The sequence below is a fragment of the Aethalodelphis obliquidens genome, unplaced genomic scaffold (assembly GCF_003676395.1).
Source record: "Aethalodelphis obliquidens isolate GAN/ISIS:26980383/991018 unplaced genomic scaffold, ASM367639v1 scaffold7, whole genome shotgun sequence".
In the NCBI taxonomy this organism is placed as follows: domain Eukaryota; kingdom Metazoa; phylum Chordata; class Mammalia; order Artiodactyla; family Delphinidae; genus Aethalodelphis; species Aethalodelphis obliquidens.
Genome location: NW_020837951.1, coordinates 7,141,126 through 7,166,265, shown reverse-complemented (window position 1 = coordinate 7,166,265; position 25,140 = coordinate 7,141,126). Strand labels below are relative to the sequence as shown.

The window sequence follows — 25,140 nt, the reverse complement described above, 5'->3', positions numbered from 1 at the left end:
GAAGCCTGGACATGGCAGTGAAAGCCTGGAATCCTAACCACTAGGCCACCAGGGAACTCCCTCAAGGTCACTTTTGATGCCGGGCATTGTGGGGGGAGGTGCATTGTCTCTTGTTGGGGGTTTGTCCTCACTGAAGGGTCCCGTGGACAAATGATGAGCAGGCCAGTAGGATGGAGGGGACGGGGGGCACCCGGCCCTTCAGGCTCCACAAAGAGAGCGCCCTGGTGAGACAGGTCATGAGCACCCTGGGAGGTGGGGGACAAAGGACCCTGGGAAGCAGAAGAGATTGACCGCACTTCCCATAATGGCCTTCTACTACGCATCATCTGGAGTCATGGTCCAAAAGCCTGAAAAATGTATGTGCAACCTCCACCCCCTCCCCGGGCCAGCGATTCCACTTCAGCTCTCCTCTGAAATGACAGTAATTGGAGTGTCGGCAAAGCCACGAGCATGAGCCTGTTCCTCCCAACACGGGTTTTCAACTTCAATGTCCATCAGTACAAGATGGCCCAGGTGCACACAGAAAGTGACTCAGTCATAAAACGATGAGGGAGACGCATAGCTGCGGCTGGAAATTCACACTCGAGATAGTAAGACTTGATGCCAGCTGGACTGGAGGTAATTAAATCTGTGCATAGAAAACTGCTGGAAAGGGAGACGCCAGAATGTTAGGGGGGAGATGCTCTTTTAGGGAATGAATGGTTTCCGTTTTGTTTCCTGCTGCGTGTCTGTATTTTCTCCTTTTTTTTTTCACAACTGGACAAGTATCAAATGTTTGTAAACGACAGGCTTTGGGTACACACAGGTGTCGACGTGAGGAAACAGGCACCAAACTGTAGAGGTGAGATGTGCGCATTTACATGCTGTGCTCTACGTGGACTATACCTCGGTTAGTAACACCTGACACAGGACTAGGAGGAGGGCAAGCAGCTCGCACCAGACCTTGTTGGGAAGGAGCATCCTGTCCTAGCACTTACCCCACGTCCACGTCCCACGCCTCCCCACTCCGCACCTGTAATTGATATTTCTCCGTGAGTTGATGTCCCAGCTCTGGATGGCTGCCCACATGCGCTCCTCTACCTCCTCCCGCTGGGGTTCACAGATGCCCCAGGCCTCAGGGCCATCAAACATGATGTGGGAGAGGACGCCACAGGCATTGTAGGAAACCTCAATCCCATCAGCCTTGCTCTCCAGCAGGTTGCTGCCAAGAAGAGAGAAGAATGGAGTCCTGATCCCCAAGTCCCTCTTCAGATACCAGCTGCTGGACCCCAACTAAAAGACCAGATACCAGAGGTACTATTGATTTCTTTATCACTTATCATTTGTACCCAGATGACTTCTAAAGGGTATATAAGGTCGCTTAAGGTAAGGTACAGCTACAACAGGACCATTTATGGAGGATTGAAAGAATAAGAAACTGCATCATAGAGTGAAGGCGGCATTCCTAACAGAAATCTAGGCTAACAGCAGTTACTGGAACTGAGCACTGACTAGAGCTCTGAGCATCCTGGCAGCCAAGGCAAAAAGGAAAAGAAGAGAAGTACCAACCTGAAGACACTGATGAATTGGGAAGTCATTAGCTGGGGCCGTAGCTCCTTCACCTCTGCCACATTCCCCAAGAGTCCTAGCATATTCCGATGCAGCTCCTGCTTCTCTGGGAACTCCTGGCAAAATGAGAGCCATTGGGGGTCGTATCAATGAGTACTTAATTAGTGTCTGATACTGGTAACCTAGAAGCTTTACGAGCATCTGTCTGGCCATTTCAACTAGATAGACAAAGCGGGGAGGGGGTGGGGGCGGGTGCAATCTGCTGCTCTCCTACCTTCCGGTACACCTAGGACAGTGCTGGGTACACACTACAAGGGATTAAAGTGGTAGAGCTCCCTGCCACAAAATCAAAGGCTGAGTGGAGATCTGACCTATAAAATTATGAATGGGACAAACATGATTCTATTTACCAAAGCTCAAAATATTAGTCTAAGGGAATACTTTTGGAAACTAGAGCAAGACAATCAAGAATGAGTTTTAGGATGAACAGACCATCCTACTGGACAGAATTCTGTCTGGCTGATACCTCAGTGGACCCCAGCCAGACCTGGAGAGTCTGAGAAATCGTGCTGAGAAGGACGGGTCTGAGTTCTCCCTTGGAGGGAGGGCTCTAAGGGAGCGCCCAGCCAGGTCGTCTGGGTCAGGGAAGACCTCTGGAGCTCCTTCCTGTTGGCAGCAAATCCTGGGTTGGCGGGTCTGTGAGTTGACCCCCGCTGCCCTTCCATGGGAACCATGGGGAGAGGGGTTGCTGGGGGACGTGGGGACAGAAGAGCGGCCAAGCGGGAGTAAGGAGGCTTCTGGAGAGGGCGCTACCTTCAGGCAGTCCAGGAAGAGCTTCATGCCGTTGAAGTTAAGGAACATCTCACAGTTGTCGGGGGTCTCATCCGTGATGTTCCACAGGGCGCTCCAGGAGAACTCCATCACCTGGTCACACTGCAGCGGGGAGAGGGCTCAGCACAGGTTCACCTGGATGGGCCCCCAGGCTCCTGGCACCCGGTGACAGGGTCCCCTGACACAATGTGGACACCCCCCCAGGGGCAAGCCAGTCCCTTCTCAGGCTAGGGGAGGGGCAGGGTGGCTCCATGAAGACTCAACTTACTATCTTGTCCAGCAGCTTCTTCTGAATCAGCTTCAGCATGGTCTGTGGGCAGAGAAGAGAACTTGCCAGGGGGGCCAGGGCTTCAAGAGCTACCATGTCCCCCAAGAACCAAGAGGGAGGGAAGAGTCAGCAATTCTATTCCTGTTAATACATCCCGACAAGACCAAATCTGCCTCTCTATTTGCGAGGCTGTTGGGAGAAGTACCACCCATGGACCTGATACTTGGCATCAGGACGCCTGGGTGCTAGTCCTGGCTCGAGCCTGACCCCACGTGGCTGTGGGCACGGCCCTCCTCCTCTGTGGGTTTCAGCCTCCCCAGTGATAACTGAAAGGAGGAGACTGGATGTGCCTTCCTTTCTTCAGCAAATATTTATTAACTCCCCACTGTGCACCAGGCCCTGTGCTAGGAAGTGCCGGGGACGGGATGATGGAAGGAACAAGCACGGCGTCTCTCCCTACGGAGCTCACAGCCAGTGGGGAGGCTGATGTTAAACAGATAGGCCCTCAGATATTTATTTAATCCCAGTTGGGAAGACATAAGAGGGGCACTTGGTCTGAGGAGGCAGGAGTGACTTGTACAGTGGGACCCAACAGGAGAGTGGAGGGGCTGGGAGAGGATGACAGAGTGTTCTCTAGGTGGAGGAAATCTACGGGTCATCAGCAACTTTCACCGTTAGGAAATTCTTCCTTTGGAAGTAGCTGGTTTTTTTTGGGGGGGCGGCTGTTCCACGCAGCACATGGGATCTTAGCTCCCCAGACCAGGGATCGAACCCACAGCCCCTGTATTGGAAGCTCAGAGTCTTAACCACTGGACCGCCAGGGAAGTCCCAGGAAATTCTTCCTTTGGTCCGGCCCAAATCCTCCCTTTGGGCAGTGGGGCTGTGGAGGAGGGAGGGAGACGCAGCCCCCGCCGCGCGCGCACGCACCACGACAAAGCCCATCTTGCCCACGGCCTCCTTGTGGTCGTTGTCCACCTGGCAGACCAGGGCGTTGCACAGGTGCACGGCGATGCGCTGGATCGACTCGTCCTGCCGCGTGGGGTTGAGGATGCTGAGCAAGAGCTCGTTGACTCGGCGGTACTGGAACTCCAGCTCCTCAGGGATGCTGAAGTTGCAGAGGGTCAGGCAGCAGTTCCGCTGGACCTGGGCGGGGCCAGGAGACAAGCGGAGCACAGTCAGGGTCAGCCGTGGGAGCTGGACTTGAGGGGCTCCCTAGAGGTGTGAGATCATCCAGAGCTGTGGTGGTCCACGAAGGCTGCCTGGAAGAGGAGACTACGAGGCTTTTTTTTTTTTTTAATATTTTTTAAAAACGTGAGCTGTAATATACAGAAGAGTGCATAAAACACAAATGTATAGTTTTGCAAATAATTATAAAGCAAACAAGCTTTTCAACAACCATGTAAACACCATTTGGGTCAAGAAACAACATTGCCAGCACCCAGAAGTCCCCATATGTCCCTTCCTGGTCATAAGCCCCTCTCCCCACGAGAGAGCCCCATCCCTGCCTTTCACTTGAAAGATTCTCTAGCATCTTGTGGCTTTTTGTTCAACCACAGGTTTGCAAGATCAACCATCTTGTTATAAGTAGCTGAAATGCATTTTTTTTCATTTGCAGTATAGAATTCTAATTTATTTATGCAGTCCACTGCTAGCGGACGTTCGGGTAGACTTCAGTGTTTGGCTACTTCAAACAATGTCCTGTACGTGCATCCTGGTGTCCACGTGTGTGGGCTCCTCTAGGGCACCCACGCGCAGGGTGGAGTTTCTAGGTCACAAGGTGTGCACGTCTTCAGCTTTACCAGGTAACACCAGACTGTTTCCAAGGTGGCTGTACCAGTTTATACTCCCACCAGAAGCACAGAAAAGTTCCAGTCACTCCACATCCTCAATTACTCTTTGTGCTGTCTGTGGGTTTCTTTCTTTCTTTATTTTACAGTATTCTCAGTGCATTTTCCTCATAATTTCCTTCCATGCTTTCTCAATAGATACTGGAAGTTCACCATACTTCATTACTTATATAAATTAGAGGATATCCTAATCCTCTAATTAACTTGTTAACCCTTGTTAACTCTGTCCTTTTTCTCCCCCACAATATACATATATTTCATAATTTGAGAAAAAAAATTATTTTAAATCATAAAAGCAATACTTACTATAAAAATTTCAAAAAATACTATCTGAGTACAAAGTTATAAAGTCCCCCACTTAATTCTTCAGAAGTAATTGCCGTTAAAAGTTTGATGCAGGACTTCCCTGGTGGCGCAGTGGTTAAGGATCCGCCTGCCAATGTAGGGGACACGGGTTCGAGCCCTGGTCCAGGAAGATCCCACATGCTGCGGAGCAACTAAGCCTGTGCGCCACGACTACTGAGCCTGTGCTCTGGAGCCCGCAAGCCACAACTGCTGAGCCCACGTGCCACAACTACTGAAGCCCGCACACCTAGAACCCGTGTCCCGCAGCAAGAGACGCCACCGCAATGAGAAGCCCACGTACCACAACAAAGAGTAGCCCCTGCTTGCCGCAACTAGAGAAAGCCTGCGCACAGCAATGAAGACCCAACGCAGCCAAAAATATTAAAAGAAAAAAAAGTTTGATGCACAACCTTCTAGATTTTTCTACCATGGAAATACAAATGTATACTTGGGGGAGGGGAGAGGCGAAAGAAGGTTTTATCCATATTGGTCCAAAACTTCTCTTCACTTATCAACATGCAGGGCCATCCATCTTTCCATGTTAGGATGTACAGATTTACCATCACATCCCATGATGTGGGCAGATCTTACGTTAATCTTTCAGGTCCAGGCACCTATTGCTAAAACATTTTGGTTGCCTCTGACTTCTTATTTAATCAAAAAGGGAGGATGTACATGTATCTTTTTCCTCTAAGAACATTTCTAACTGTGGAATTTACGCCAAAAGATAAATGCATTCACAGTTTTGGCAGGTTCTGCAAGTTGCCCTGTGAAGAGGTTGTTCAGGTCACACCTCACCAGTGGAAAGTGCGAGTGTGTTCTTCCCCTGACCTTTGTCAACGGACATCTTCAATCTCTCGAGTCAAAAAGTGATTATCGGGCTTCCCTGGTGGCGCAGTGGTTGAGAATCTGCCTGCCAACGCAGGGGACATGGGTTCGGGCCCTGGTCTGGGAGGATCCCACATGCTGCGGAGCAACTAGGCCCTTGAGCCACAACTACTGAGCCTGCGCGTCTGGAGCCTGTGCGTCTGGAGCCTGTGCTCCGCAACAAGAGAGGCCATGACAGTGAGAGGCCCGCGCACCGCGATGAAGAGTGGCCCCCGCTTGCCACAACTAGAGAAAGCCCTTGCACAGAAACGAAGACCCAACACAGCCAAAAATAACTAACTAAATAAATAAATTTTAAAAAGTGATTATCTTGTTACTTGAATTTCTATTTCTTTGAAAGAGTTTATGAATTTGCGAGTCTTCAGCTAGCATTCTTTTCTCGTTAAAAAAAAAAAAAAAAAGACAAGCCTTTTACCTGATTATAAAATCAATCTCAATGCAGGAAGAACTGTTGCTCTAAGGTCTGGAGTTGGCAGGCAGTGGGAAAGGGGGCCTTCTCATCCCTGCAGAGACTATATCCCCACCAGAGCCTTTCTGGAGGACAATGCAAGAACACGTACCAAATGCTTTAAAAATACACAAACCCACTGCTCCAGCCATTCTCCTTTTTAGACGTGTCTCGTGAGGAGCATCAATTACTTGTATTCAGCAAAGCCTTATTTGAAATAGCAAAACATGAAAAGCAACCTAAATGTTCAACCGTGGGGCTGACTCAGTAAGTGCAGCCCGTGTATTCGGGGGAGCCCCGTCCTGCTGCCCCTCGGGGATGGGGCTTGACCACTGCCTCTGAGCCCCAGCACAGAGTCAGCACCAGGGCAGCCTCTCCTTGAATGGGAACACTTCACACTATGCCGACACCAACAATTAGGAAGCCGACTTGTTCAAACCAGCTGCCCCGGGGGGGAGGAGAGCTGGGATTGGAACTTTCACTTTCTAGTTAGTGCATTTTCTATTACTTGAATTTGTTTTCTAAGCATTAGGTATCTCACTTTTGTAATCAGAAAAGAAACAATGCTTTTAAAATTTTGTTGTAAAATGTTTTGTTGATATGGGAGATGTTCACATTTACAAGACGCTGTTGAAATGAAAATCCAGGTTATACAACAGTACACACAGAATGGTCCCATTTACTAAATAAATATGCACAGACTAAAAGCCACAACAGTAGATATCCATCGTTAATCTTGGCTCTCTGTGTGCTGGGATTACGGGTTGTTGTTGTTTTTTTCTTTTATACCTGTAATTTTTCTCCAGTAAAAATTTTGATTACTTTTATAATAAAAGCAGTTATTGAAAAAAATACCCACCTCAGCAGAGTGTCACTGGGCAGGCTAAGGAGTTAGCACGAGCAAAGGCCCAGAGTCAGGAGGACAGGGCCCCTGGGGGAGGGTGGCAGTGGGCGATGGACTGGCCGGGTGGGGCCAGGTCCCAGGGCCCTGAATGCCAGGTCCCAGAGTCTGGCAGCGATGCCGCGGGAAAGGGGGGTTGGGGGGGGGCGGTACAGAGCCAGGAGAGAAAGGGCGAGAGCAAGCATGGCACCGGGAGGGCTCTGCGAGCCTGCTGGCGAGGCTGGGGCACACAGGGTGAGCAGGAAGTGGGGTGTCTGGGTCAGAGCAGGCAGCGGGTGGGGGCTCACCGTCACCTCCTGGTAGGATTCCATGCCATTCAGCACCACCTGGATGACCTGCCGGCGCAGCTTGATGCTCTGCTCTGAGCGATACTCGGAATTGGTCAGGTAGAAGAGGGCAGCGCTGCCCGTCACTTGAATGTTCTTGTCATACTTGTGGCACTTGAGGGCCGTGATGACCAGCTGTATGAAGACAGAGTACGGGCCGGGGTTGGCCAGGCCTGTCCAAGTTGCGCGGGGACAGGCCTGGGGCTGTGAGAGGGGCTTGGATGGTCCTCTGGGGCAGGGCTCAGCCTGATCCTGCTGCCTGAGGGCAGAAGTAGGGGTTGGGGAGCAGAAACTGGGGCAGGCCACAGTCCTGGGACGAGGCCAGTGCTGGGGCAAGTTAGGCACCGCGAGGCGGGGCTGGGGTTTGGGAGGCGGCACGGCTGGTGTCCTGGGGAAGAGGAGGGGTGTAGAGGAGGGAGTGGTGGGAATGCACCGGAGCCCGAGGGCCCCCAGGGTCGGGACTGACCTTCAGGGCCCGCAGAAGCTGGTTGCAGCGTTCAATGCGTGCGATGTCGAAAAGCAGGTTGATGGCCCGTGAGGTGATCTCCGGCCTGTGCTCCGTGTAGGCCTCGATGGCATTCAGCACCTGTTCCTCATTTTTGTCACCACTCACCTGGAGATGGAGCATGATCAGAACATCCCAGAAGAGGCCAAGCACTGGGATGCCCGATCCCAGTGCCGCCATCTCTAGGCCCAGGGCAGACAGACCCCTCCTTCCCTTCTCCCGGGGCACCCTGGTCCTCCCCTCCCCCTCCCCCTCTCACTTTGTAGGCCGGAATGTGCGTGAGGCGGCACAGGGAGGTCTCGAAGAGCCCAAGGAACTGCAGTGGCCTCTTCAGAGCCCGGAACGGCATGATGCTGCTCTTGGAAGGCTCGATGCTGAGGGAAAAGGGTGTTGGGGTGAGTGGCCTGGGGCCCGGGGCTGCCCTGGGTCAGCACAAACAAGGGCCTCTCCCTGGGGGGTGGTGAGGCGTTTCCTTGGGGCCCTCTGCTAGGCCCTCCAGCCTTGTCTATTTTGTTTTTGATTTTTTCTTGGCTGTGTTGGGTCTTTGTTGCTGAGCACAGGCTTTCTCCAGTTGTGGCGAGCAGGGGTTACTCTTTGTTGCGGTGCACGGGCTTCTCACTGGGGTGGCTTCTCCTGTTGTGGAGCACGGGCTCCAGGCATGTGGGCTTCAGTAGTTGTGGCACGCGGGCTCAGTAGTTGCGGCACGTGGGCTCAGTAGTTGTGGCACGCGGGCTCAGTAATTGCGGCACGCGGGCTCAGTAGTTGTGACACCCGGGCTCAGTAGTTGTGGCACACGGGCTCAGTAGTTGTGGCACGTGGGCTCAGTAGTTGCGGCATGCAGGCTCAGTTGTGGTGGCACGCGGACTCTAGAGCGCAGGCCCAGCAGTTGTGGCGCACGGGCTTAGTTGCTCCGCAGCACATGGGGTCTTCACGGACCAGGGTTCGAACCCGTGTCCCCTGCACTGGCAGGAGGATTCTTATCCACTGTGCCACCAGGGAAGCAGAGAAGTCCCTTTTTTTTTTTTTAAAGGCAGGGGACGGACATAGACCCCACCTCTTGATGGGAGGATGACAAGGTCACACTGTAGAGAACATGTGGGATAGGAGATACTGTTGCAGCCATCTTTGGAGAATCCTATCTGCCATTCTAGTGAGGATGTGTCATCTTTAGGTTCCCCCAACAGTCATGAAGGGACATGCCCATCAACCAAACCCCACTCCATTCCGGTCGGGGAGAGGGTTTACGGCCAGTGACAGCTGGATGGGTTTGAATCAGCTCTCTCCTCCAAACAACAAACCTGGGGACCAGCCTGTCTGCCGTAACACCTAACGAGTGGCGGGTATGCTGGCCTTACCTTAATACCACCACACCAGCTCCGGCCCGTCTGAGCGCCGTAATCTCCCAGTTACTCCCCATGCAGTACCTCCAGCCTTTGCACGTGCTGTCTCCTCTGCTAGAACACCCTTCCTCTGGCAAACTCAGAATGAGCTCTCTGCACAGCCTGGGTGCCATTCCTCCTCCTCCCTCCTTCCTGACCCTCAGGGCAACCCCAGAGCCCTGTGCAGCCCTAATAATGACCCGTCTGTCCCCAGTAGCTCACACAGACTCGGGAGGGTCTGATTTGTTTCTTTCTGTCCAGCATCCAGGACAAGCACTTGACAGAGGGGCACTTGGTCAATGCCTGTTGAATGATACCCTGCTAGCAAACATGGCAGGTGGGTCCCCACCTGGTCTGTCCTGCATCCTCGTCCATCTTAGAGATGCTGCAGTTCTCCAGGATCATGTGGCCAGAGATGTCCAGGGACATCAGGTTCCCCAGCTTCTGCACAAAGAGGCTCAGCACCTTGCGAGTCAGCTTGAACTTGTAGTAGCTGGAGAGGCGGTCTCGGGAGATGTCCAGGTGTCTGGAGATTGGAGTTGGGGGCACAGGTCAGGAGCTGGACACAGACTGGGGCTGCCTCGTAGACCCCTCCTATTTCAGTCCATGGCAGGGGAGGGCCCATCCCTGTTACAACCACTCCAGGGCGTTCTGGGAAAAAACGTGCTGGGACCCAGGTGCCCTTAACAGCCCCGGTCAGACCAAAACAGTGGGTTTAAGGAATAGGACTGTCTCTTCTATCCCCACCTTCTGCCTGGCCGGGGGCTCAGGAATCTTCTGGGACTGACAATCCGCACCTCCCCACCCCCACCCCGCGAGCTCTGGGCTCGCAGCTCACCGCAGCTTGTGCAACTGGACAATAACACGGATGTGGTCGTCAGACAGGTCCATGTTGTAGAGCACGAGGGACACCAGGCTGTCTTTCCACTGGGTTAGGAAGGCCGCGTCGCTCGTCTGGATGCCCGAGAGGTCCAAGGCGGCCAGCGAGTTGAGCGGCCGCAGCAGGGACTCCACGGGGACCCCATCGATCATGCGGCCCAGGTTCAGGAAGCGCAGGCGGCTAAAGCCCTCGAAGGTGAAGTCCTTGACCAGCACCTGACAGGTGGGGTTGACGAGGCACTCGTCTTCACAGCCCCCCGGGTTCTCCTCCTCGTAGAAGATGTTCGCGCAGCCGAACAGGCTCAAGGACACCAGGGTGTGGCTGAAGCTCCTCAGCGTCTGCAGGCTCTTGGCGGACAGCTTCTCGCAGTTGGTCAGGTACAGCTCCACCAGGTCCTGGCGGCGGGCACAGCCCCGTTATCACCTCTGCACCCACACCCCAGCCTAGGCCTGGCCCTGAGCCACACGTGGGGCTTGGGGAGGGGTCTGCACGAGGGGGAGAGCCCTGGAGGCGCCTCAGGATTCCTGGGCTGGAGGTGACCGGTCCTGCCCCAACTCTGCCTGACCGTCTCAGGGTGGCCTCCCCCGGCCATCCCCGGTGCCTGGTGACCAGGTCTCACCTGCTTGCGAATGGCTTCCAGGTCCTGGTCCTGCACCAGGTCCTCGCGGAGGTGGATTCGGGTGAGGCGGGTGCTGCGGGGGTCTGAGAAGAGGCTGAAGAAGCTCTCATGCGGCTCAAAGTTGCAGGCGGCGTTGACCAGCTCCACATACCTGGGAGGGAAGGAAGCCTGGCTCAGGGGAGGGACCCGCATGCTACCTTCAAGGCCCAGCACAAGCCCTCCCCTTCCTCTGAAGCCTTCCCTGGCCACCCCGGCAGCAACCTCCACCTCCTCCCCTCCTCTTCCTCACAGCACCTGGTTGGATCCGGACTACCCTACAGATGAGATTAAGGGTGGCCCCAGCACCCAGGAGTCCAAAGGTAGACCAGCTGGTGATAAAGGGGCCTCTAGCAATGGCAAATCCCAAGCTCTTCCCCGCCAAACTGTAGACGCTTCTATAACAAACATTCACGTCCACACTCCCCATCTTCTTTAAGCCAGCTTCTGATTCCTTGATCAGCCCTTCCCAGAACCCTGTCCAACAGGAAGACTGAGCCGAGGGGTTTGGAGTTCCCAGCTGGGTACAGAGCGAGCGCTCAACAAAACTCTGTTGAGATACCAGCAGATGCTGGTCTGGTGGAAAAGGCTGTGGAGTCATACACCACCCTGGCTTGGCTGTTCACTACCTGGGCAACTTCACACGAGTAACTGCAATTCCCCAGACCTCAGTTCCTTCATCTGTAAAATGGACACAACTCTGCTCTGCAGTGTCCAATATAGTGCCTGACCCACATTAGATGCTCAGAATGTTTTTACAAGTTGGGCTCTCAGGTCACACACAGGTTCCCACTTTTATATGCAACTGTCTGGTCTAACAATTTCCCTCTGGGCATCTGGACCGAACCTCCAGCAGTCAGGCCTGTGTATCACCCTTCTAGGAGCCTCTATTAGTGGGGAGTCCCTTGGAGAAGCCACAGAGAGATTTTCTGAATGACCTGATCCCTGCTCAGGGGTCCATTGTTCCGGCACTGGTGCATAAATATGTATGTATTCAGGTTCACACACAGACACGTGTTCACAGGCACAGGCGCATCGTGTGTGTACGCACACACGTGTGCGTACACAAATACACACACAGGACAGCATATAACTCCTTCATTTATATTATAGGAGAGGTTTCTACACCCTCTCATAGGTGTAATGCATACCTGCAGTTTTACACTCAAACCTACCCTGTGCTGCAGAAGCCCACGTGTGTGCAAACACATTCCTTCACGTGCGCCCCCCTCCACACACATACCAACATGCGCAATTACAACTTCATGGTTATGGAGGGGCCAGTGTTCTCTTGCACCCACGGATCCCCACGTGTGTGCATATCCCCACGGGGGGCACACACAATGCTCCCAATCTCTCGCACACACTCATGCTGAGGCTCAGGCCCCTGCCCCAGCCCCACGCCTGCTCACTCGTTGACGAGCCGGTCACAGATCTCGCTGGGCAGGAAGATGTCTGGATGGAGCCGCAGAGTCTCCTTGTCCAGCAGGTAGCCCAAGGTACCATCCAGGTTGCGCAGGCAGAAGTCAGTGCAGAGGGCCATCAGGGACTCAGGGGTGTCTGACGCCATGCTGGGAGCAGACAGGTAGGCCACTCTGGGACAGGGGCCCCCAGGGGCAATGGTGACTCCCTGACACTCACAGGATCATTAGCTGAGCCACGGCCTGGGGAACGGGAAAGAAGCTAAGTGAGCCATGCATAAGGGCCAGAACTACCAGCTGCCCTATGTCCATCCTCTAGTAGAAAAACTGAGGCCCCTGGATGGTACATACAAGCTAGCAGCTTAGCAGGGTCAGGGCCCGGGACTCCTGATTCCTCCCTTCCCTGCCCTGCTGTGCTACCACCTACATGTGATTTGACCTGCAAAGAACAGGGGGCGTTGTCTGAGCATTTCCATGACCTCCCAATGTCTGTGGGCAGATGTGTGTGCTGGGGACCCAGTGCTTGGGTGGGGATTACAGGGGATTTTTTTTGGCCACACCACACGGCTTGTGGGATATTAGTTCCCTGACCAGGGATTGAACCCGGGCCACGGCAGTGAAAGCACCGAGTCCTAACCACTGGACCGTCAGGGTGGTGTCCGTTGCTGTGTGTGTGTGAGTGTGTGTGTGTGTGTGTGTGTGTGTGTGTGTGTGTGTGTGTGTATAACCTGCATATAGCTGTCACTGTTTGAATGCTTAGTATGTGCCAGGGCTTTAAAGACACGTCATCAGTGAATCTCATTGTATATGATTAAGAATGAAGGCTCCTCACGAGAGCAATGAAAATATACTTCCACATAAAAGTTGTACATAGTGGTATTATCCATAATAGTCAAAATGGAAACAATTCAAATGCCCATCAACTGATAAACGGATAGACAAAAACATGGTATAGCCATATAATGGAACCTTATTTAGCAATAACAGGAATGAAAAGTACTGACACACGCTACAACACTGCACCTTAAAAACGTTATGCTAGGGCTTCCCTGGTGGTGCAGTGGTTGAGAGTCCGCCTGCCGATGCAGGGGACGCGGGTTCGTGCCCCGGTCCGGGAAGATCCCACGTGCCGCGGAGCGGCTGGGCCCGTGAGCCATGGCCACTGAGCCTGCGCGTCCAGAGCCAGTGCTCCGCAACGGGAGAGGCCACAACGGTGAGAGGCCCGCGTACCGCAAAAAAAAGAAAAACGTTATGCTAAGTGAAAGAAACCAGTCACAAAAGGCCACATATTTTATGATTCCATTTGTATGAAATGTTTAGCCAGAACAGGCAAACCTACAGAGACAGAAGTAGATTAGTGGTTGCCTGGGGCTAAGAGGTTGGTGTGGGGGCGGGGATGGGGAGTGACTGCTAATGGCTGTGGATTTCTTTTTGGGGGGAAGAAAATGTTCTAAAATTGACTGTGGTGATGGTTGCACAACTCTGTGAATATCCCCGAAACCCACTGAACTGTCTACTTTAAATACATGAACTGTATGGCATAGGAATTACAGCTCAATAAAACTGTTATTAAAAAAGTAAGGTCTTGGGCTTCCCTGGTGGGGCAGTGGTTAAGAATCTGCCTGCCAATGCAAGGGACATGGGTTCAAGCCCTGGCCTGGGAAGATCCCACATGCTGCGGAGCAACTAAGCCCGTGCGCTACAACTACTGAGCCTGAGCTCTAGAGCCCGCAAGCCACAACTACTGAAGCCTGCACGCCTAGAGCCCGTGCTCCACAGCGAAAAGCCATGACAATGAGAAGCCCGCGCACGGCAACGAAGAGTAGCCCCCACTCACCACAACTAAAGAAAGTTTGTACACAGCAACGAAGACCCAACACAGCCAAAAATAAATAAATAAATTTATTTATTTATTAAAAAAAAAAAGTAAGGTCTTGGGACTTCCCTGGTGGTCCAGTGGTTAAGACTCCGTGCTCCCAATGTTGGGAGCCTGGGTTTGATTCCTGGTCAGGGAACTAGATCCCACATGCTGCAACTAAAGATCCCACATGAGGCAACGAAGACCCTGTGTGCTGCAAATCAGACCCAGCACAGCCAAATAAATTAATTAAAAAAAAAAAAAGTAAGCTCTCATCAGACAGAGAAACACAAATACTGTATGATATCACTTACATGTGGAATCTAAAAAATAGAACAAACTAATGAATATAACAAAAAGGAAACAGACTCACAGAAATAGAGAACAAACTAGTGGTTACCAGTGGGGAGAGGGAAGGGGAAGGGGCAAGACAGGGGGAGGGGAGTAACAGGTACAAACTATCATGTATAAAATAGTTTATAAGGATATATTGTACAACATAGGGAATACAGCCAATATTTTATAGTAACTATAAATGAAGTGTAACCTTTAAAACTGTGAATCAGTATGTTGTACACCTGTAACATATAATATTGTACATGAACTATACCTCAATAAAAAAAAAGTGAAGTCTCCTACTACCTTCATGACCTTGAGATAGGTAAAGATTTCTTAAGTAGGACTCATAAGGGAAAAATGATAAACTGATATGCACCGAAGTGAAGAATGTTCGTTCATATACACACAAAAATTAATTTGACATGGACCACAGACCTATACGTGAAAGGTAAAACGATAGGTTTCTAGAAGAAAACATAGGAGTATATCTTTATGATTTTCGAGTAGTCAATAATTTCTTAAATAGGTCACAAAAAAAAACAGAGAGAAACTGATAAATTGGACTGCCTCAAAATTTAATGTTCTTTTCATCAAAAGGTACCATTAAGAAAGAGAAAAGGCAAGGGACCTCCCTGGTGGCGCAGTGGTTAAGAATCCGCCTGCCAGTCCAAGGGACATGGGTTCGAGCCCTGGTCTGGGAAGATCCCACATGCCGTGGAGCAACTAAGCCTGTGAGTCACAGCTACTGAGCCTGTGTTCCAGAGCCCGCGAGCCACAACTACTGAGCCCACGTGCCACAACTACTGAAGCCCATGCACCTAGAGCCCATGCTCCACAACAAGAGAAGCCGCTGCAATGAGAAGCCCGCACACCACAATGAAGAGTAGCCCCCGCTTGCCGCAACTGGGCAACGAAGACCCAACGCAACCAAAAATAAATAAATAAATAAATTTATAAAAATAGGAAAAAAAAAGAAAGAGAAAAGGCAAGCCACAAACTAGAAGACGTTTCCAATAATATATCCAACAAAAGGCTTGTATTCAGAATATATAAACAACTTCTACAGATCAGGACATAGCATCCAGTTAAAAAATAGGCAAAGGACTTGAACAGGCGTTTCATAAAGGATAAAGAAATGCGCAATAAACGTAAAGGAAAGGAGAACCATAATGAGATACCATTTTGCACCCACCAGAAAGGTTCCATTGGAAACAACAGTAATACAGGCAACACCCAGCTTGTGTTATAGTGAAGCTATGGAACGAGGGGAAGTTACCCACACTGCTGGTGGGAGTGTGAATTGGTGTGAACTGGCAGTGTAACGAATACTGTGTGACACTATCTACTAAAGCTGAACAAACACATATGTTCAGTGTTCAGCAGCTCCACTACCAGATATACACCCATCAGCAATGCATATAAATGTTCACAAAAAGACACAGACAAAATGTCCACAGCAGCACGATTCCTGATAGAACAGAACCTAAATGTCCACTGACATGAGAATGAACATTAGGGTCCACTCACCAGGGAAACACTACACAGCAATGAGAATGTACCACCTCACAACAGCTTGGATGGACCTCACAATGTTTAGTGAAAGGAGCCAGACGCAAAAGAGTGTATACTCATATACTGAATGAACCCATTTATGTTTTACTCCCTTAAGTTAAAAAACAGGAAAATCTGGGACTTCCCAGTGGTCCAGTGGTTAGGACTGCATGCTTCCACTTCAGGGGGTACGGGTTCGATCCCTGGTTAAGGAACTAAGGTCCTGTATGCCGGTGGCAGGGCAAAACAAACAAACAAAATAAAAAAAAACAGGAAAATCTAATCTGTGGTGGCAGAAGTCAGGATTGTGGTTACTTTGGGGGTTTGGTTCGGAGCTAAGAAGCTTCTAGTCCCTTACCTGAGTGCTGGGCATACAGGCATGTGCACTTTGTGAATATTCAGGGAGCTGTATATTATGACGTGTGCACTTTTAAAAATGTATACTGCGATTCAACAAAAAGTTAAGAAAATGGCCTGGACACCTAAGAGGTCCACGTTTAAAAGGAATTCGGGGTTCAGCGAAGTAACGATCTAACTGACTATGCATCCTCAGCTACAATAAGTGGCTAGGAGAGAATGAAAACTGAACCTTCACATTCAAGTTGAGTGAACAAGATAGAAAACAATCCACCATTTATAGACCTGAGGACAGTCAGGAATTAGTCCCAAACCTTTTTCCTATGAGAGTTTACATCAGAAAGGGGAAAAAATAGGCAAAATGAATCTATGGTGTTAGAAGTAAGGGTGGTGATTACCTTTGCAGGGAGGCAGTAATTAGAAAGTGACAGGGGGGCCTCTGGGAGGGCTGGGACAGGTGTTTACACCTGTGGAAATTCATCAAACTGTCTGCTCATGCTTTGTGGTCCTTTCCTTATCTATATTATCCTTCAGTAGCTATTGCTTTTTTTCCCTTTAAGTGAAGGCTCTAGGTTAGACAGATCTATGTTTCAATCCAGTTCCACAATTCACGGGTCTATTACTTAACCTCTCTGGACCTCAGTTTCCTCGCCTGGAAAGTGGGGACAATAATCCCCACTTCACAGGGCTGTTGGGAAAATGCCTCATCTCAAGCTTGAGATGACTCAGTGCACAACAAATGGTGGCTATGAGCCCACCTTACAGATGAGGAAACTCAAGCTCAGAGAGAGGGTCTACTCTGTCCAAACTGGCATGTGCACCTCATCTCGTGGAGGGTTATGCAGGAGCTCAGTTTGCCCCTGGCTTCTTGGAGCCTCCTAGTCCACATGTGAGCCTTCCAGGATGCTCAGGAAACCGAGTGGGCGCCACAGAACGCTGTGCCCTTTGCAGTGGCCAGCTCTCAATTCCGGCAGCACCACTCACTGGTGACCGTGCTCTAAGAGCTCTGGAGCCAGGCCGACCCAGCTCCAAGTCTCAGCCCTGCTGCATAAGAGCCGGTGAACTTGGGCAAGTGCCTTCACCTCTGTGCCTCAGTTTCTTCTCTAAAATAGAGAACACTGTGTGCAGATGGACACGGAACAATACAGAAAGGGCTTAGCGTGGTGCCTGGCACATAGTGACTGCTCACTAAGAGGCAGCTTTCATCATCAACATCCCTTTCTCCTGCCTCACCTGCCCTGGGCCCTAGAGCAAGGTCTGTTCCTGCCCAGCTCCAGGCCCTTGCTTCTCAGGCCTGGGTCTCCTGCCGCGAGGCCCACTGTGCCAGCTGCCCCAGTGGTGCCATGACACCCTCGAGGAAAAGCACAAGAAACAGGTTGCCTGGACCCTGGGCATGGCCTTCCTTTGCCTGCACTCACTTTCGGATCTTGACCCAGAAGGAGCACCGCTGGCAGGGAGACATGCCCTGCTGGAAACTGCCAAGTCCAATCTCTTCAAGCAGTCACTCAGGGCTTCCAGAAGTGGGACCAGCTCTGCGGCCTACTCACCACCCCCCGACCCCCTACTCCCGCTGAACTGGCCTCCTTCGTTGTACTGGCAATAGGCCAGAGGCACAAGGTCACCTTCGGACCTTTGGTCATCCACTTTCTGTTCTAAATACTGCTCCTAAACCCCCAAACACATTCATGTCCCTCTTCCAGGAAGCATCTCCCAACCACTCCAGCCCACAATACCTTTGAATTCTCCTCTTGACTCAGCTCATGTCTATGCACCCTCAGGCCTTAGTGTCACTTCCTACAGGAAGCCTTCCCTGACCCGCCAGGGTGCTCTTGCTGTGTGCCCCCATAGGCCCTACCATAACAACTAACATTTAGGACTGATGCTGTTTTAATTACCCAGTTTCCCTGCCAGACGGCCAGCTGCACGAGGGCAGGAACCGGGCTCTCTCCTCTGACATCATCCCTGTACTTAGCCCAGGGTTAGTGTCTATTGAGCACTGTAGGTCCACGGGTGAGCGAAACCAGACAAGGTCTTTGTCCTCGTGGAGCACACTGGCTCTGGAGCGAGACAGATCTCCACCTAAGAAGCACACAAACCCATGCCACGGAACTGGGCCCAGTGCTCTGAAGGAGAGGGTGGGACCTGGGACCCTGGGTGCCCGTGCCAGGGGACCTGCCCTGGACTAGGGAGTCAGGGCAGGCGTCCTTGGAAGTGACATCTCAGCAGCGACCCAAAAGATGAGTCATAGTTCACTCCGGTGGCGGGGAGAGAAGGGAAAGGCGTTCCAGGAAGAAGGATAAGATGCTCACAGGCTGAAAGGGCAGAGGGTGTGGGACACTGGCACTATGGGCCCAATACCACGACTATTGGCTGAACGAGGGGCTGCACACCCCATGTGGGTCTGACACATTGTAGGGTTGCAGCACATGCAGGGAACCTGGGAGGCAAGGCACGCTCTCAGATTCCCCCTGCCCACCATGCCCAGGACAGTGCTGGGCACCCAGTGGCCACAGTGGAACCCTCACCACTCTGGATGAGAGAGCCGCCAGGGGCTTTGCCCTTTCTGCAGGATGAGCTCAGTCACCCAGGTAGCCACTCTGCCCTAACCCTGCTCCCCAGGTGGAAGAAACACCACCTTGTCAGCCGCCAAGATCACCAAAAGCCTCCAAAAGATAACCCGGGCAGATGGCACAGATCTGCTAACCACCTTTCGCAGTGCTGACCCCGCTGCAGGGGGCTGGCGTGAGCCGGAGGAGGAAGGAGCCATCTGTCTTGGCACCAAGGCTGGAGGCCCGGGGGCCGGAGCACCCTGCCACTTGGGCCCCTTCCAGCTACAGCCTGGCACCGGCCAGAGGTGGCCATCTCTACCCACCCCATGCCCAGCCCCTAGGGTTTCTCATTCTTGTGGCAGGCACCAGCCATCTGGGATTCTGGCAACGGGAGATGGAGGGATCTCTGATTATGACAGAAGAGCACACAGTAAGAAGGACCCTGTGTCTTTCTCCATCCCGTCTCTTGCCTGGATCCACCACGAGCTATGACATCCTGGGGGGTGGGGAGCAGTGGAGAGCAAATAGCGGCCACCTCCAAGCTGGTTGCTTCCAGTCTGAGCTCCTTAAGGGGTTTATTTCATACAGTCTCTAACTTAACCAACGGACGACATTGCCTAGGATCCTGTGCTTGCGGCTAATTCACCATTTATATAACAATCTGTCTAACGACCCCTCCCCCAGCCCACAAGCTCCAGGAGGACAAGAACACTTTCCGCTTCCACACTCCTGGATCCTCAGGGCCCGGCCTGTGCCTGGCATGTAACAGAATAAAGGTTTGTTCTTGCCTGAGTTATCACACTAAAATACCGTGAGATAGAGATTGTTACCCGGTTTTCTGACGAAGACACTGAGGCTTGTCTAAAATCACACAACTAGGGACTTCCCTGGTGGTGCAGTTGTTAAGAATCCGTCTGCCAATGCAGGAGACATGGGTTCGAGCCCTGGTCTGGGAAGATCCCACATGCCGCGGAGCAACTAAGCCCGTGTGCCACAACTGCTGAGCCTGTGCTCTAGAGCCCACGAGCCACAACTACTGAGCCTGCGTGCCACAACTACTGAAGCCCGCATGCCTAGAGCCCGTGCTCCGCAATGAAAGAAGCCACCGCAATGAGAAGCCTACATACCGCAACGAAAAGTAGCCCTTACTCGCCGCAACTAGAGAAAGCCCACGCTCAGCAGTGAAGACCCAACAGAGCCAAAAATAAATAAATAAATAAAATCACACAAGTAACAAGAGTGGGACACAATCCAAACCTAAAGCAAAGCCATGCTTCTCACCAAACTATCCAGTCTTCTGTCCATCCAGTGTAGGGGGAAGAGAATGTGAGGTCCAGAGGAGGGAGCACGGGACCCCACCAGTGTCCTGACCCCCAGCCTCTCTGTTGGCTGAGGGAGCCAGAAGCTCTGAGCCTTGGAGCGGCACCCACCCTGTGAAATATTAACCCAGGAGCTGGGGGGAAAACCCAAACAAATATCCTATTTACAGAGGCTGGAAGCTTTCCAGGAGGGAGTGGATCACAGGCCAGATACTGGGGGTGGGAGGCTGATGTGAAGGGAGCCAAGGCAAGTGCCAGGGGCCCCCTGGGGGCAGGGGTGCAGTTGAGGATCTGAGGGCATCCCGGGGGGTCACTGACCTGCATAGACTAATCTGCAGGGTGGGTTACATTAGGAAGATATGAGGGGGGAATGCGCATCACCCCTCACTGGTGCCACCTGGAGGCAGAGGGCCTTGGGGATACCTGGGTTCCAGGCTGGCAGTCAAACAGTGATCACAGCCATACTGAGCACCGTATTCCAAGGACTCTGCTAAGTACTCCACATGCATCAACTCACTTAATTCTCCCAACAACTACACGAGGCAGGAATTATAATCGACAACTTACAGATGAGGCAGCTGAGACTCAGTGGTGACGTGACCGGCCACAGACTATGTACGTGTACAAGGGTCTATATGTACCTATCAGTATGTATACATGTATTCATTAGTTTGAGACCCAGAATTCTGAGCTTTCCATGCATGTTTTCATTGAAGCCACAAATAACCTATAAGGACATACTATTCTGTTTTCCAGATGAAGAAACTATGGTTCAAATATGTGCATTAATGTGCCCAAGTCCCCCAGTAAGTGCCTGGCTCTCTCCACCATTATGCTATGGGCAGGAACTGTTTCTCCAAGCCTCAGGTCTCCCTTCTGCGGCATGAGCCTTTGCCTGCTTACAACCTGGAGGGTCCTGGGCCCTGAGCACAGATGATCGGGCATCACCGGTAACTATTCTACAGGCATATATCATTTTTTGACCACAGGACTAGAAGCTTCCTGAGGACGAGACCTAGTGTGACTCATGGGGTCTCCATGACACAGTGAGTGCATGACTGGTTGGTTGCGGGTGAAGGAGCCTCAGCTCCATGAGGTCCCCAGGCAATATTTACCAGCCTCAATATTCATCAGGGTCCTTATCTGTCAATGGGTTGCAAACCTACCACATGGGGCTGCTGAGCAGATGCCATGAAATAATGGCAAGAAGGTGGTGACCAATAATTATGGAGTGATTTCCTAAGAATAATGCTTGGAGAGATCCTTCTGCTCATTTCTGAAGCTGGAAAATCAGCTTCAGGGATTGAACCAGATATAGGATGTTTGTCTCAAAGTAAATGATCCAACAGGGGTCTCTGAACTCGCATTTCGGGGGTCAAGAACAGCTGAGGTACTGAAGCCTTCTGCCCCAAAATAAGTCGCAGAATCCTGGTGGTGCTAATGACAACAAGAACTGTTTTTAACCTTTGTAGAGAGCTTTAGAATGCACCGAGTTCTTTCATCCTCCCAGTAGCCTTCAGTTAGTGTAGAGATAGGAAAACTGAGGCACAGACAGGGGATAGGACTTGCCCAAGTTCACACAGTGAACCATAGCAGAGCCGGGCTTGAACCCAGCTCCCCAGATGACTAGTCCGCACTTTTCCCCACAACAACCGGCTTCAGCACCCTGGCTCTCAGCGTTGGTGTGCGTGACTTTTCGTTTTCAAATCCACTGGCCCAGCTGCCCTGCTCAGCTTATGACCCAGGCCTGATGACATAGTCCAGGCTTAGGGGTTGAGGAGAGAGAGCAACCATTGTTCCACTCCCTATAAGGCATGTTGCAGTCTCAGCCTCTGCTGGGCACATCTAGGATCAACAGTCTCCAGCAAATCCGCCACACACAACCCAACCACACAAACAGAGTCAACATATACTGCCCTTCCCAACCCATCTCCATGTCATATTTATTTCAACACCACCATTTAGCCTATATTATATGGCAGAATAGGGATTTGCTCGCTCTTTAAAAAAAAAAAGCCCCCATAACCTTCCACTGGTGTGAAAAAAGACAGGACCAAGCCACCATGACAGTGATGTGCAACCACTGTTCCCACTGAGGGGTGACAGCAAGTTTCCACTTTGTCTCCCCCGCTGTTCTCCAAAATTCTACTAGTTCAGGGAGGCAGCCAACAGCTGGTGACATCATCAGCTGGTGCTAAAAAGAAAGGCTTTGAGGTAGACACATGCAAATATTTCCTCACCATTGTCATTGCCATCGGCATACCTGCAATGTCCTGAGGATTTAATATGGGCTAAATGATGCACTAAGCGCTTCAGTGCATGACCTCTCATTTAGCCCAACAACCCTATTTTACAGATGCGGACGTTGAGGTGGGAAAAGGTGAGTTGAAAGTGAAACTGACTGCTGGCTACCATAGCTCTGTGGGTGGTACTTGACTTGGCTGCTTGACTCGCCCAAGTTCTCACAACCAAAAAGTAAGTGGCATGACCAGATTTAACTACAGTGTTCTGTGACTGTCCTTTTAAAATTTATTCCATCAGTGGCCATTATAAAGGTGGAGAAAGGGTACTTACAATGCCAGGCCAGAGCACAATGTCCATTTGTCATCTAGAACATATTTTCTCTGAACACCAGACACTTCAAATTAATACAGTTCTGAAAGGGTGCCCCATTAGACACCCTGTGACCCTGCATCACATGAACAGCCCCTGATATCCTCCCCACCAATATCTGGCCCCTACTCTTCTCTGATTTCCTTGTCAACCACTCTTCCTCTCCTTCACTCTGCTCCAGCCCTATTGTCCTCCTGCTGGTTTTTAAAATCATCAGATATACTACCTCAGGACCTTTGCGCTTGCTGCATGGCTTGCTCCCTCCCTCCCTTCAGGTCTTTGCTCAGATATCACCTTATTAGAGCCCTTCTCTGACCACCCTCTATAAAAAGGGCAACTCCACTCTCTGGCCCTTACCGTGGCCCTTCCTGCTCTATTTTTCTCCACCCTACATATATTTTTCTCCTCCTTACATATATTTCTGATTTGCTGAATGAACTAGTGAACTGAAACAGAGAGACCCCCTCACCACTGGCAACCACCTCCTGCCCTAAGTACACTCTCCTGTGACCCTTTTCAAAGCTGTCCTCAATGCTCATTCTAACCAGTTTGAACCCTGAAGAGAAACATTCTGTAGGAAAGATCATATGGGGTGATTTTTCCATGGAGGCATCAGGCATTCCCCCTCTGATTTAAAAATCAAATGTGCTGACAGGCACAAAGACTGGAAGTCTTGGACTCCTTGGGCCAAAAAGCAGCCAAGTCAAGTTCCACCCACAGAGCTATAGCAGCCAGCAGTCAGTTTCACTTTCAACCCACCTATCAGGCTCCCTTGGCCCTTAGGTTTGCTACCACCCCATCCCTTTGCCACCCTGTTGGATTTCCCCGCGCCTTGTCATCCCTGAGCTTTCAAGCACTGCTTTGGGGAAACTTAAGCTCATCCAACAGGTAGGAGGGGCAGAGGCTGCCTCTTTCAGCCCTGCATCTATCCCCCATTTTGTAGGGGCATGAGACAGGGCGTCATTTTCTTTCTGGAGGAAGGGTGCTCACTTTTAAAGGCATGTTTCTCAGACCTGGCAGCAGAGGTAGAGAAGGGAGTCCTCCCACCACTGGCCGAGATGGACCTTTGCAAATGGTTGCAGCGGCGATGGTGAGGCACCGGAGGCAAGAAGGGAAGGGGGGAGGACGCAGAGATATCCCTTGGCCCCGGGAGCGGACGGGATGCTTCCTCGGCGAGGAAGAGCGGAGGATGCGGCCCGGGAGATGCTGGGGAGGCATGGGATCTAGTCGGGCTAGGGCCGGGGTCTGCGGAAGACGAGGGTCGGAGGGGTGGAGCTTGGGATCCCACGGACAGGAGCCGGGGGCGAGATGGGGGTCGCGCCGGGGGGACTCCGTGGCCATTACCTTGCCCTTAGGGCGGCGGGCGGGGCTGAGGGACGCCGGGTGCTGGCTCCGGGGCCCGGCCCCTCCCCCGATCCGGCTCCTACGGCTCGCAGCCTGCAGCTGCCGCCGCCTCCGCTGTCAACAAACCCGGGGCGCGTCACTTCCGGGGCCGCCCCTTAGCAACAGCTAACGGGTTCCCCCGACGGGTCCCGCGGCGAACGAGGGCGGCGGCGGCCGAAGGTTCCGGAGCCCCGCGGCGGCTCTTCTCCCGGACACCGGTTGGGTCTGCGGGTGGAGGAGGGAGCGGTTGGTCCCCACCCCAGTCCTCAGCGCGCTTCTCACGGGCTCTCGCTGGGCTGGGGGAGCTGGGGAGGACCCGCTCGGTGACACCGGCTTCCGGGCCCGCTCTGCCTTGCGGTTTCCCGAAGTCCAGGGAATGATTAAGGGCGGACTGACTCCACCTTCCTCGTCAGCACGGACATGCCTCCAGCGCCAGCCCCTACATCCAGCGCCCTATTGAACATCTATCCCTGGCTTATCCGCAGGTAGCTCGCACCCACGCGTCCAAAAGCGGTCACCATCTTCCCCCCGAAACGCGCTGCTACTTCTCCAGCTAGTTAATGCGCCCTCCAGGCAACGCGGCTGTCACCTGGGAAATGGGGAGTCGGCCTTGGCCCCTGCGTTTCCCTTAGCTCCTCTTCCAGTCGCCAAGTCCTAAGGATCTCTCAAACCAGCCCCTCCCCTCCGCCAGTAGTGCCCGACTCTGTCCACCATCATTTCTCCTTTGGATTTCTGCAACAGCCTCCTAACAGAACTCCCGGCTCCCTCCCCTCATTCTCTCCACAGTTCGACAGTGAATTTTCCAAAACCAATAAATCTGATCACAGCACCCCGCTGCTTATAACCCTTATGGTAGACAAGGATGATCTGTCCCCCGTCTCTCTCCCCACCCTCTTCCCTTATTTGCCCCCCCCCACGCTTTCATTCTC

General features: G+C 52.1%; 1 protein-coding gene across 2 annotated transcripts in view; it reads right to left on the bottom strand.

Annotated features, from left to right (window-relative positions):
* Window positions 1-24,304, bottom strand: part of ZER1 (zyg-11 related cell cycle regulator) — a 28,858-nt gene extending 4,554 nt beyond the window's left edge. The window contains exons 1-13 of one of the 2 annotated variants that reach the window (XM_027104633.1): window positions 24,173-24,304; window positions 12,234-12,485; window positions 10,786-10,936; window positions 10,125-10,561; window positions 9,636-9,812; window positions 8,167-8,281; window positions 7,869-8,015; window positions 7,364-7,537; window positions 3,575-3,790; window positions 2,648-2,689; window positions 2,362-2,481; window positions 1,549-1,664; window positions 1,013-1,201 (exon numbers count right to left, since the gene is read on the bottom strand). In XM_027104633.1, the coding sequence (XP_026960434.1) occupies window positions 1,013-1,201; window positions 1,549-1,664; window positions 2,362-2,481; window positions 2,648-2,689; window positions 3,575-3,790; window positions 7,364-7,537; window positions 7,869-8,015; window positions 8,167-8,281; window positions 9,636-9,812; window positions 10,125-10,561; window positions 10,786-10,936; window positions 12,234-12,391 (2,042 nt within the window). In that variant the 5' untranslated portion in view covers window positions 12,392-12,485; window positions 24,173-24,304. The remainder of the gene's footprint in view (window positions 1-1,012; window positions 1,202-1,548; window positions 1,665-2,361; window positions 2,482-2,647; window positions 2,690-3,574; window positions 3,791-7,363; window positions 7,538-7,868; window positions 8,016-8,166; window positions 8,282-9,635; window positions 9,813-10,124; window positions 10,562-10,785; window positions 10,937-12,233; window positions 12,486-24,172) is intronic. The other variant, XM_027104634.1, reaches the window with a different exon arrangement.
* Between the last annotated feature and the right edge of the window lie 836 nt (window positions 24,305-25,140).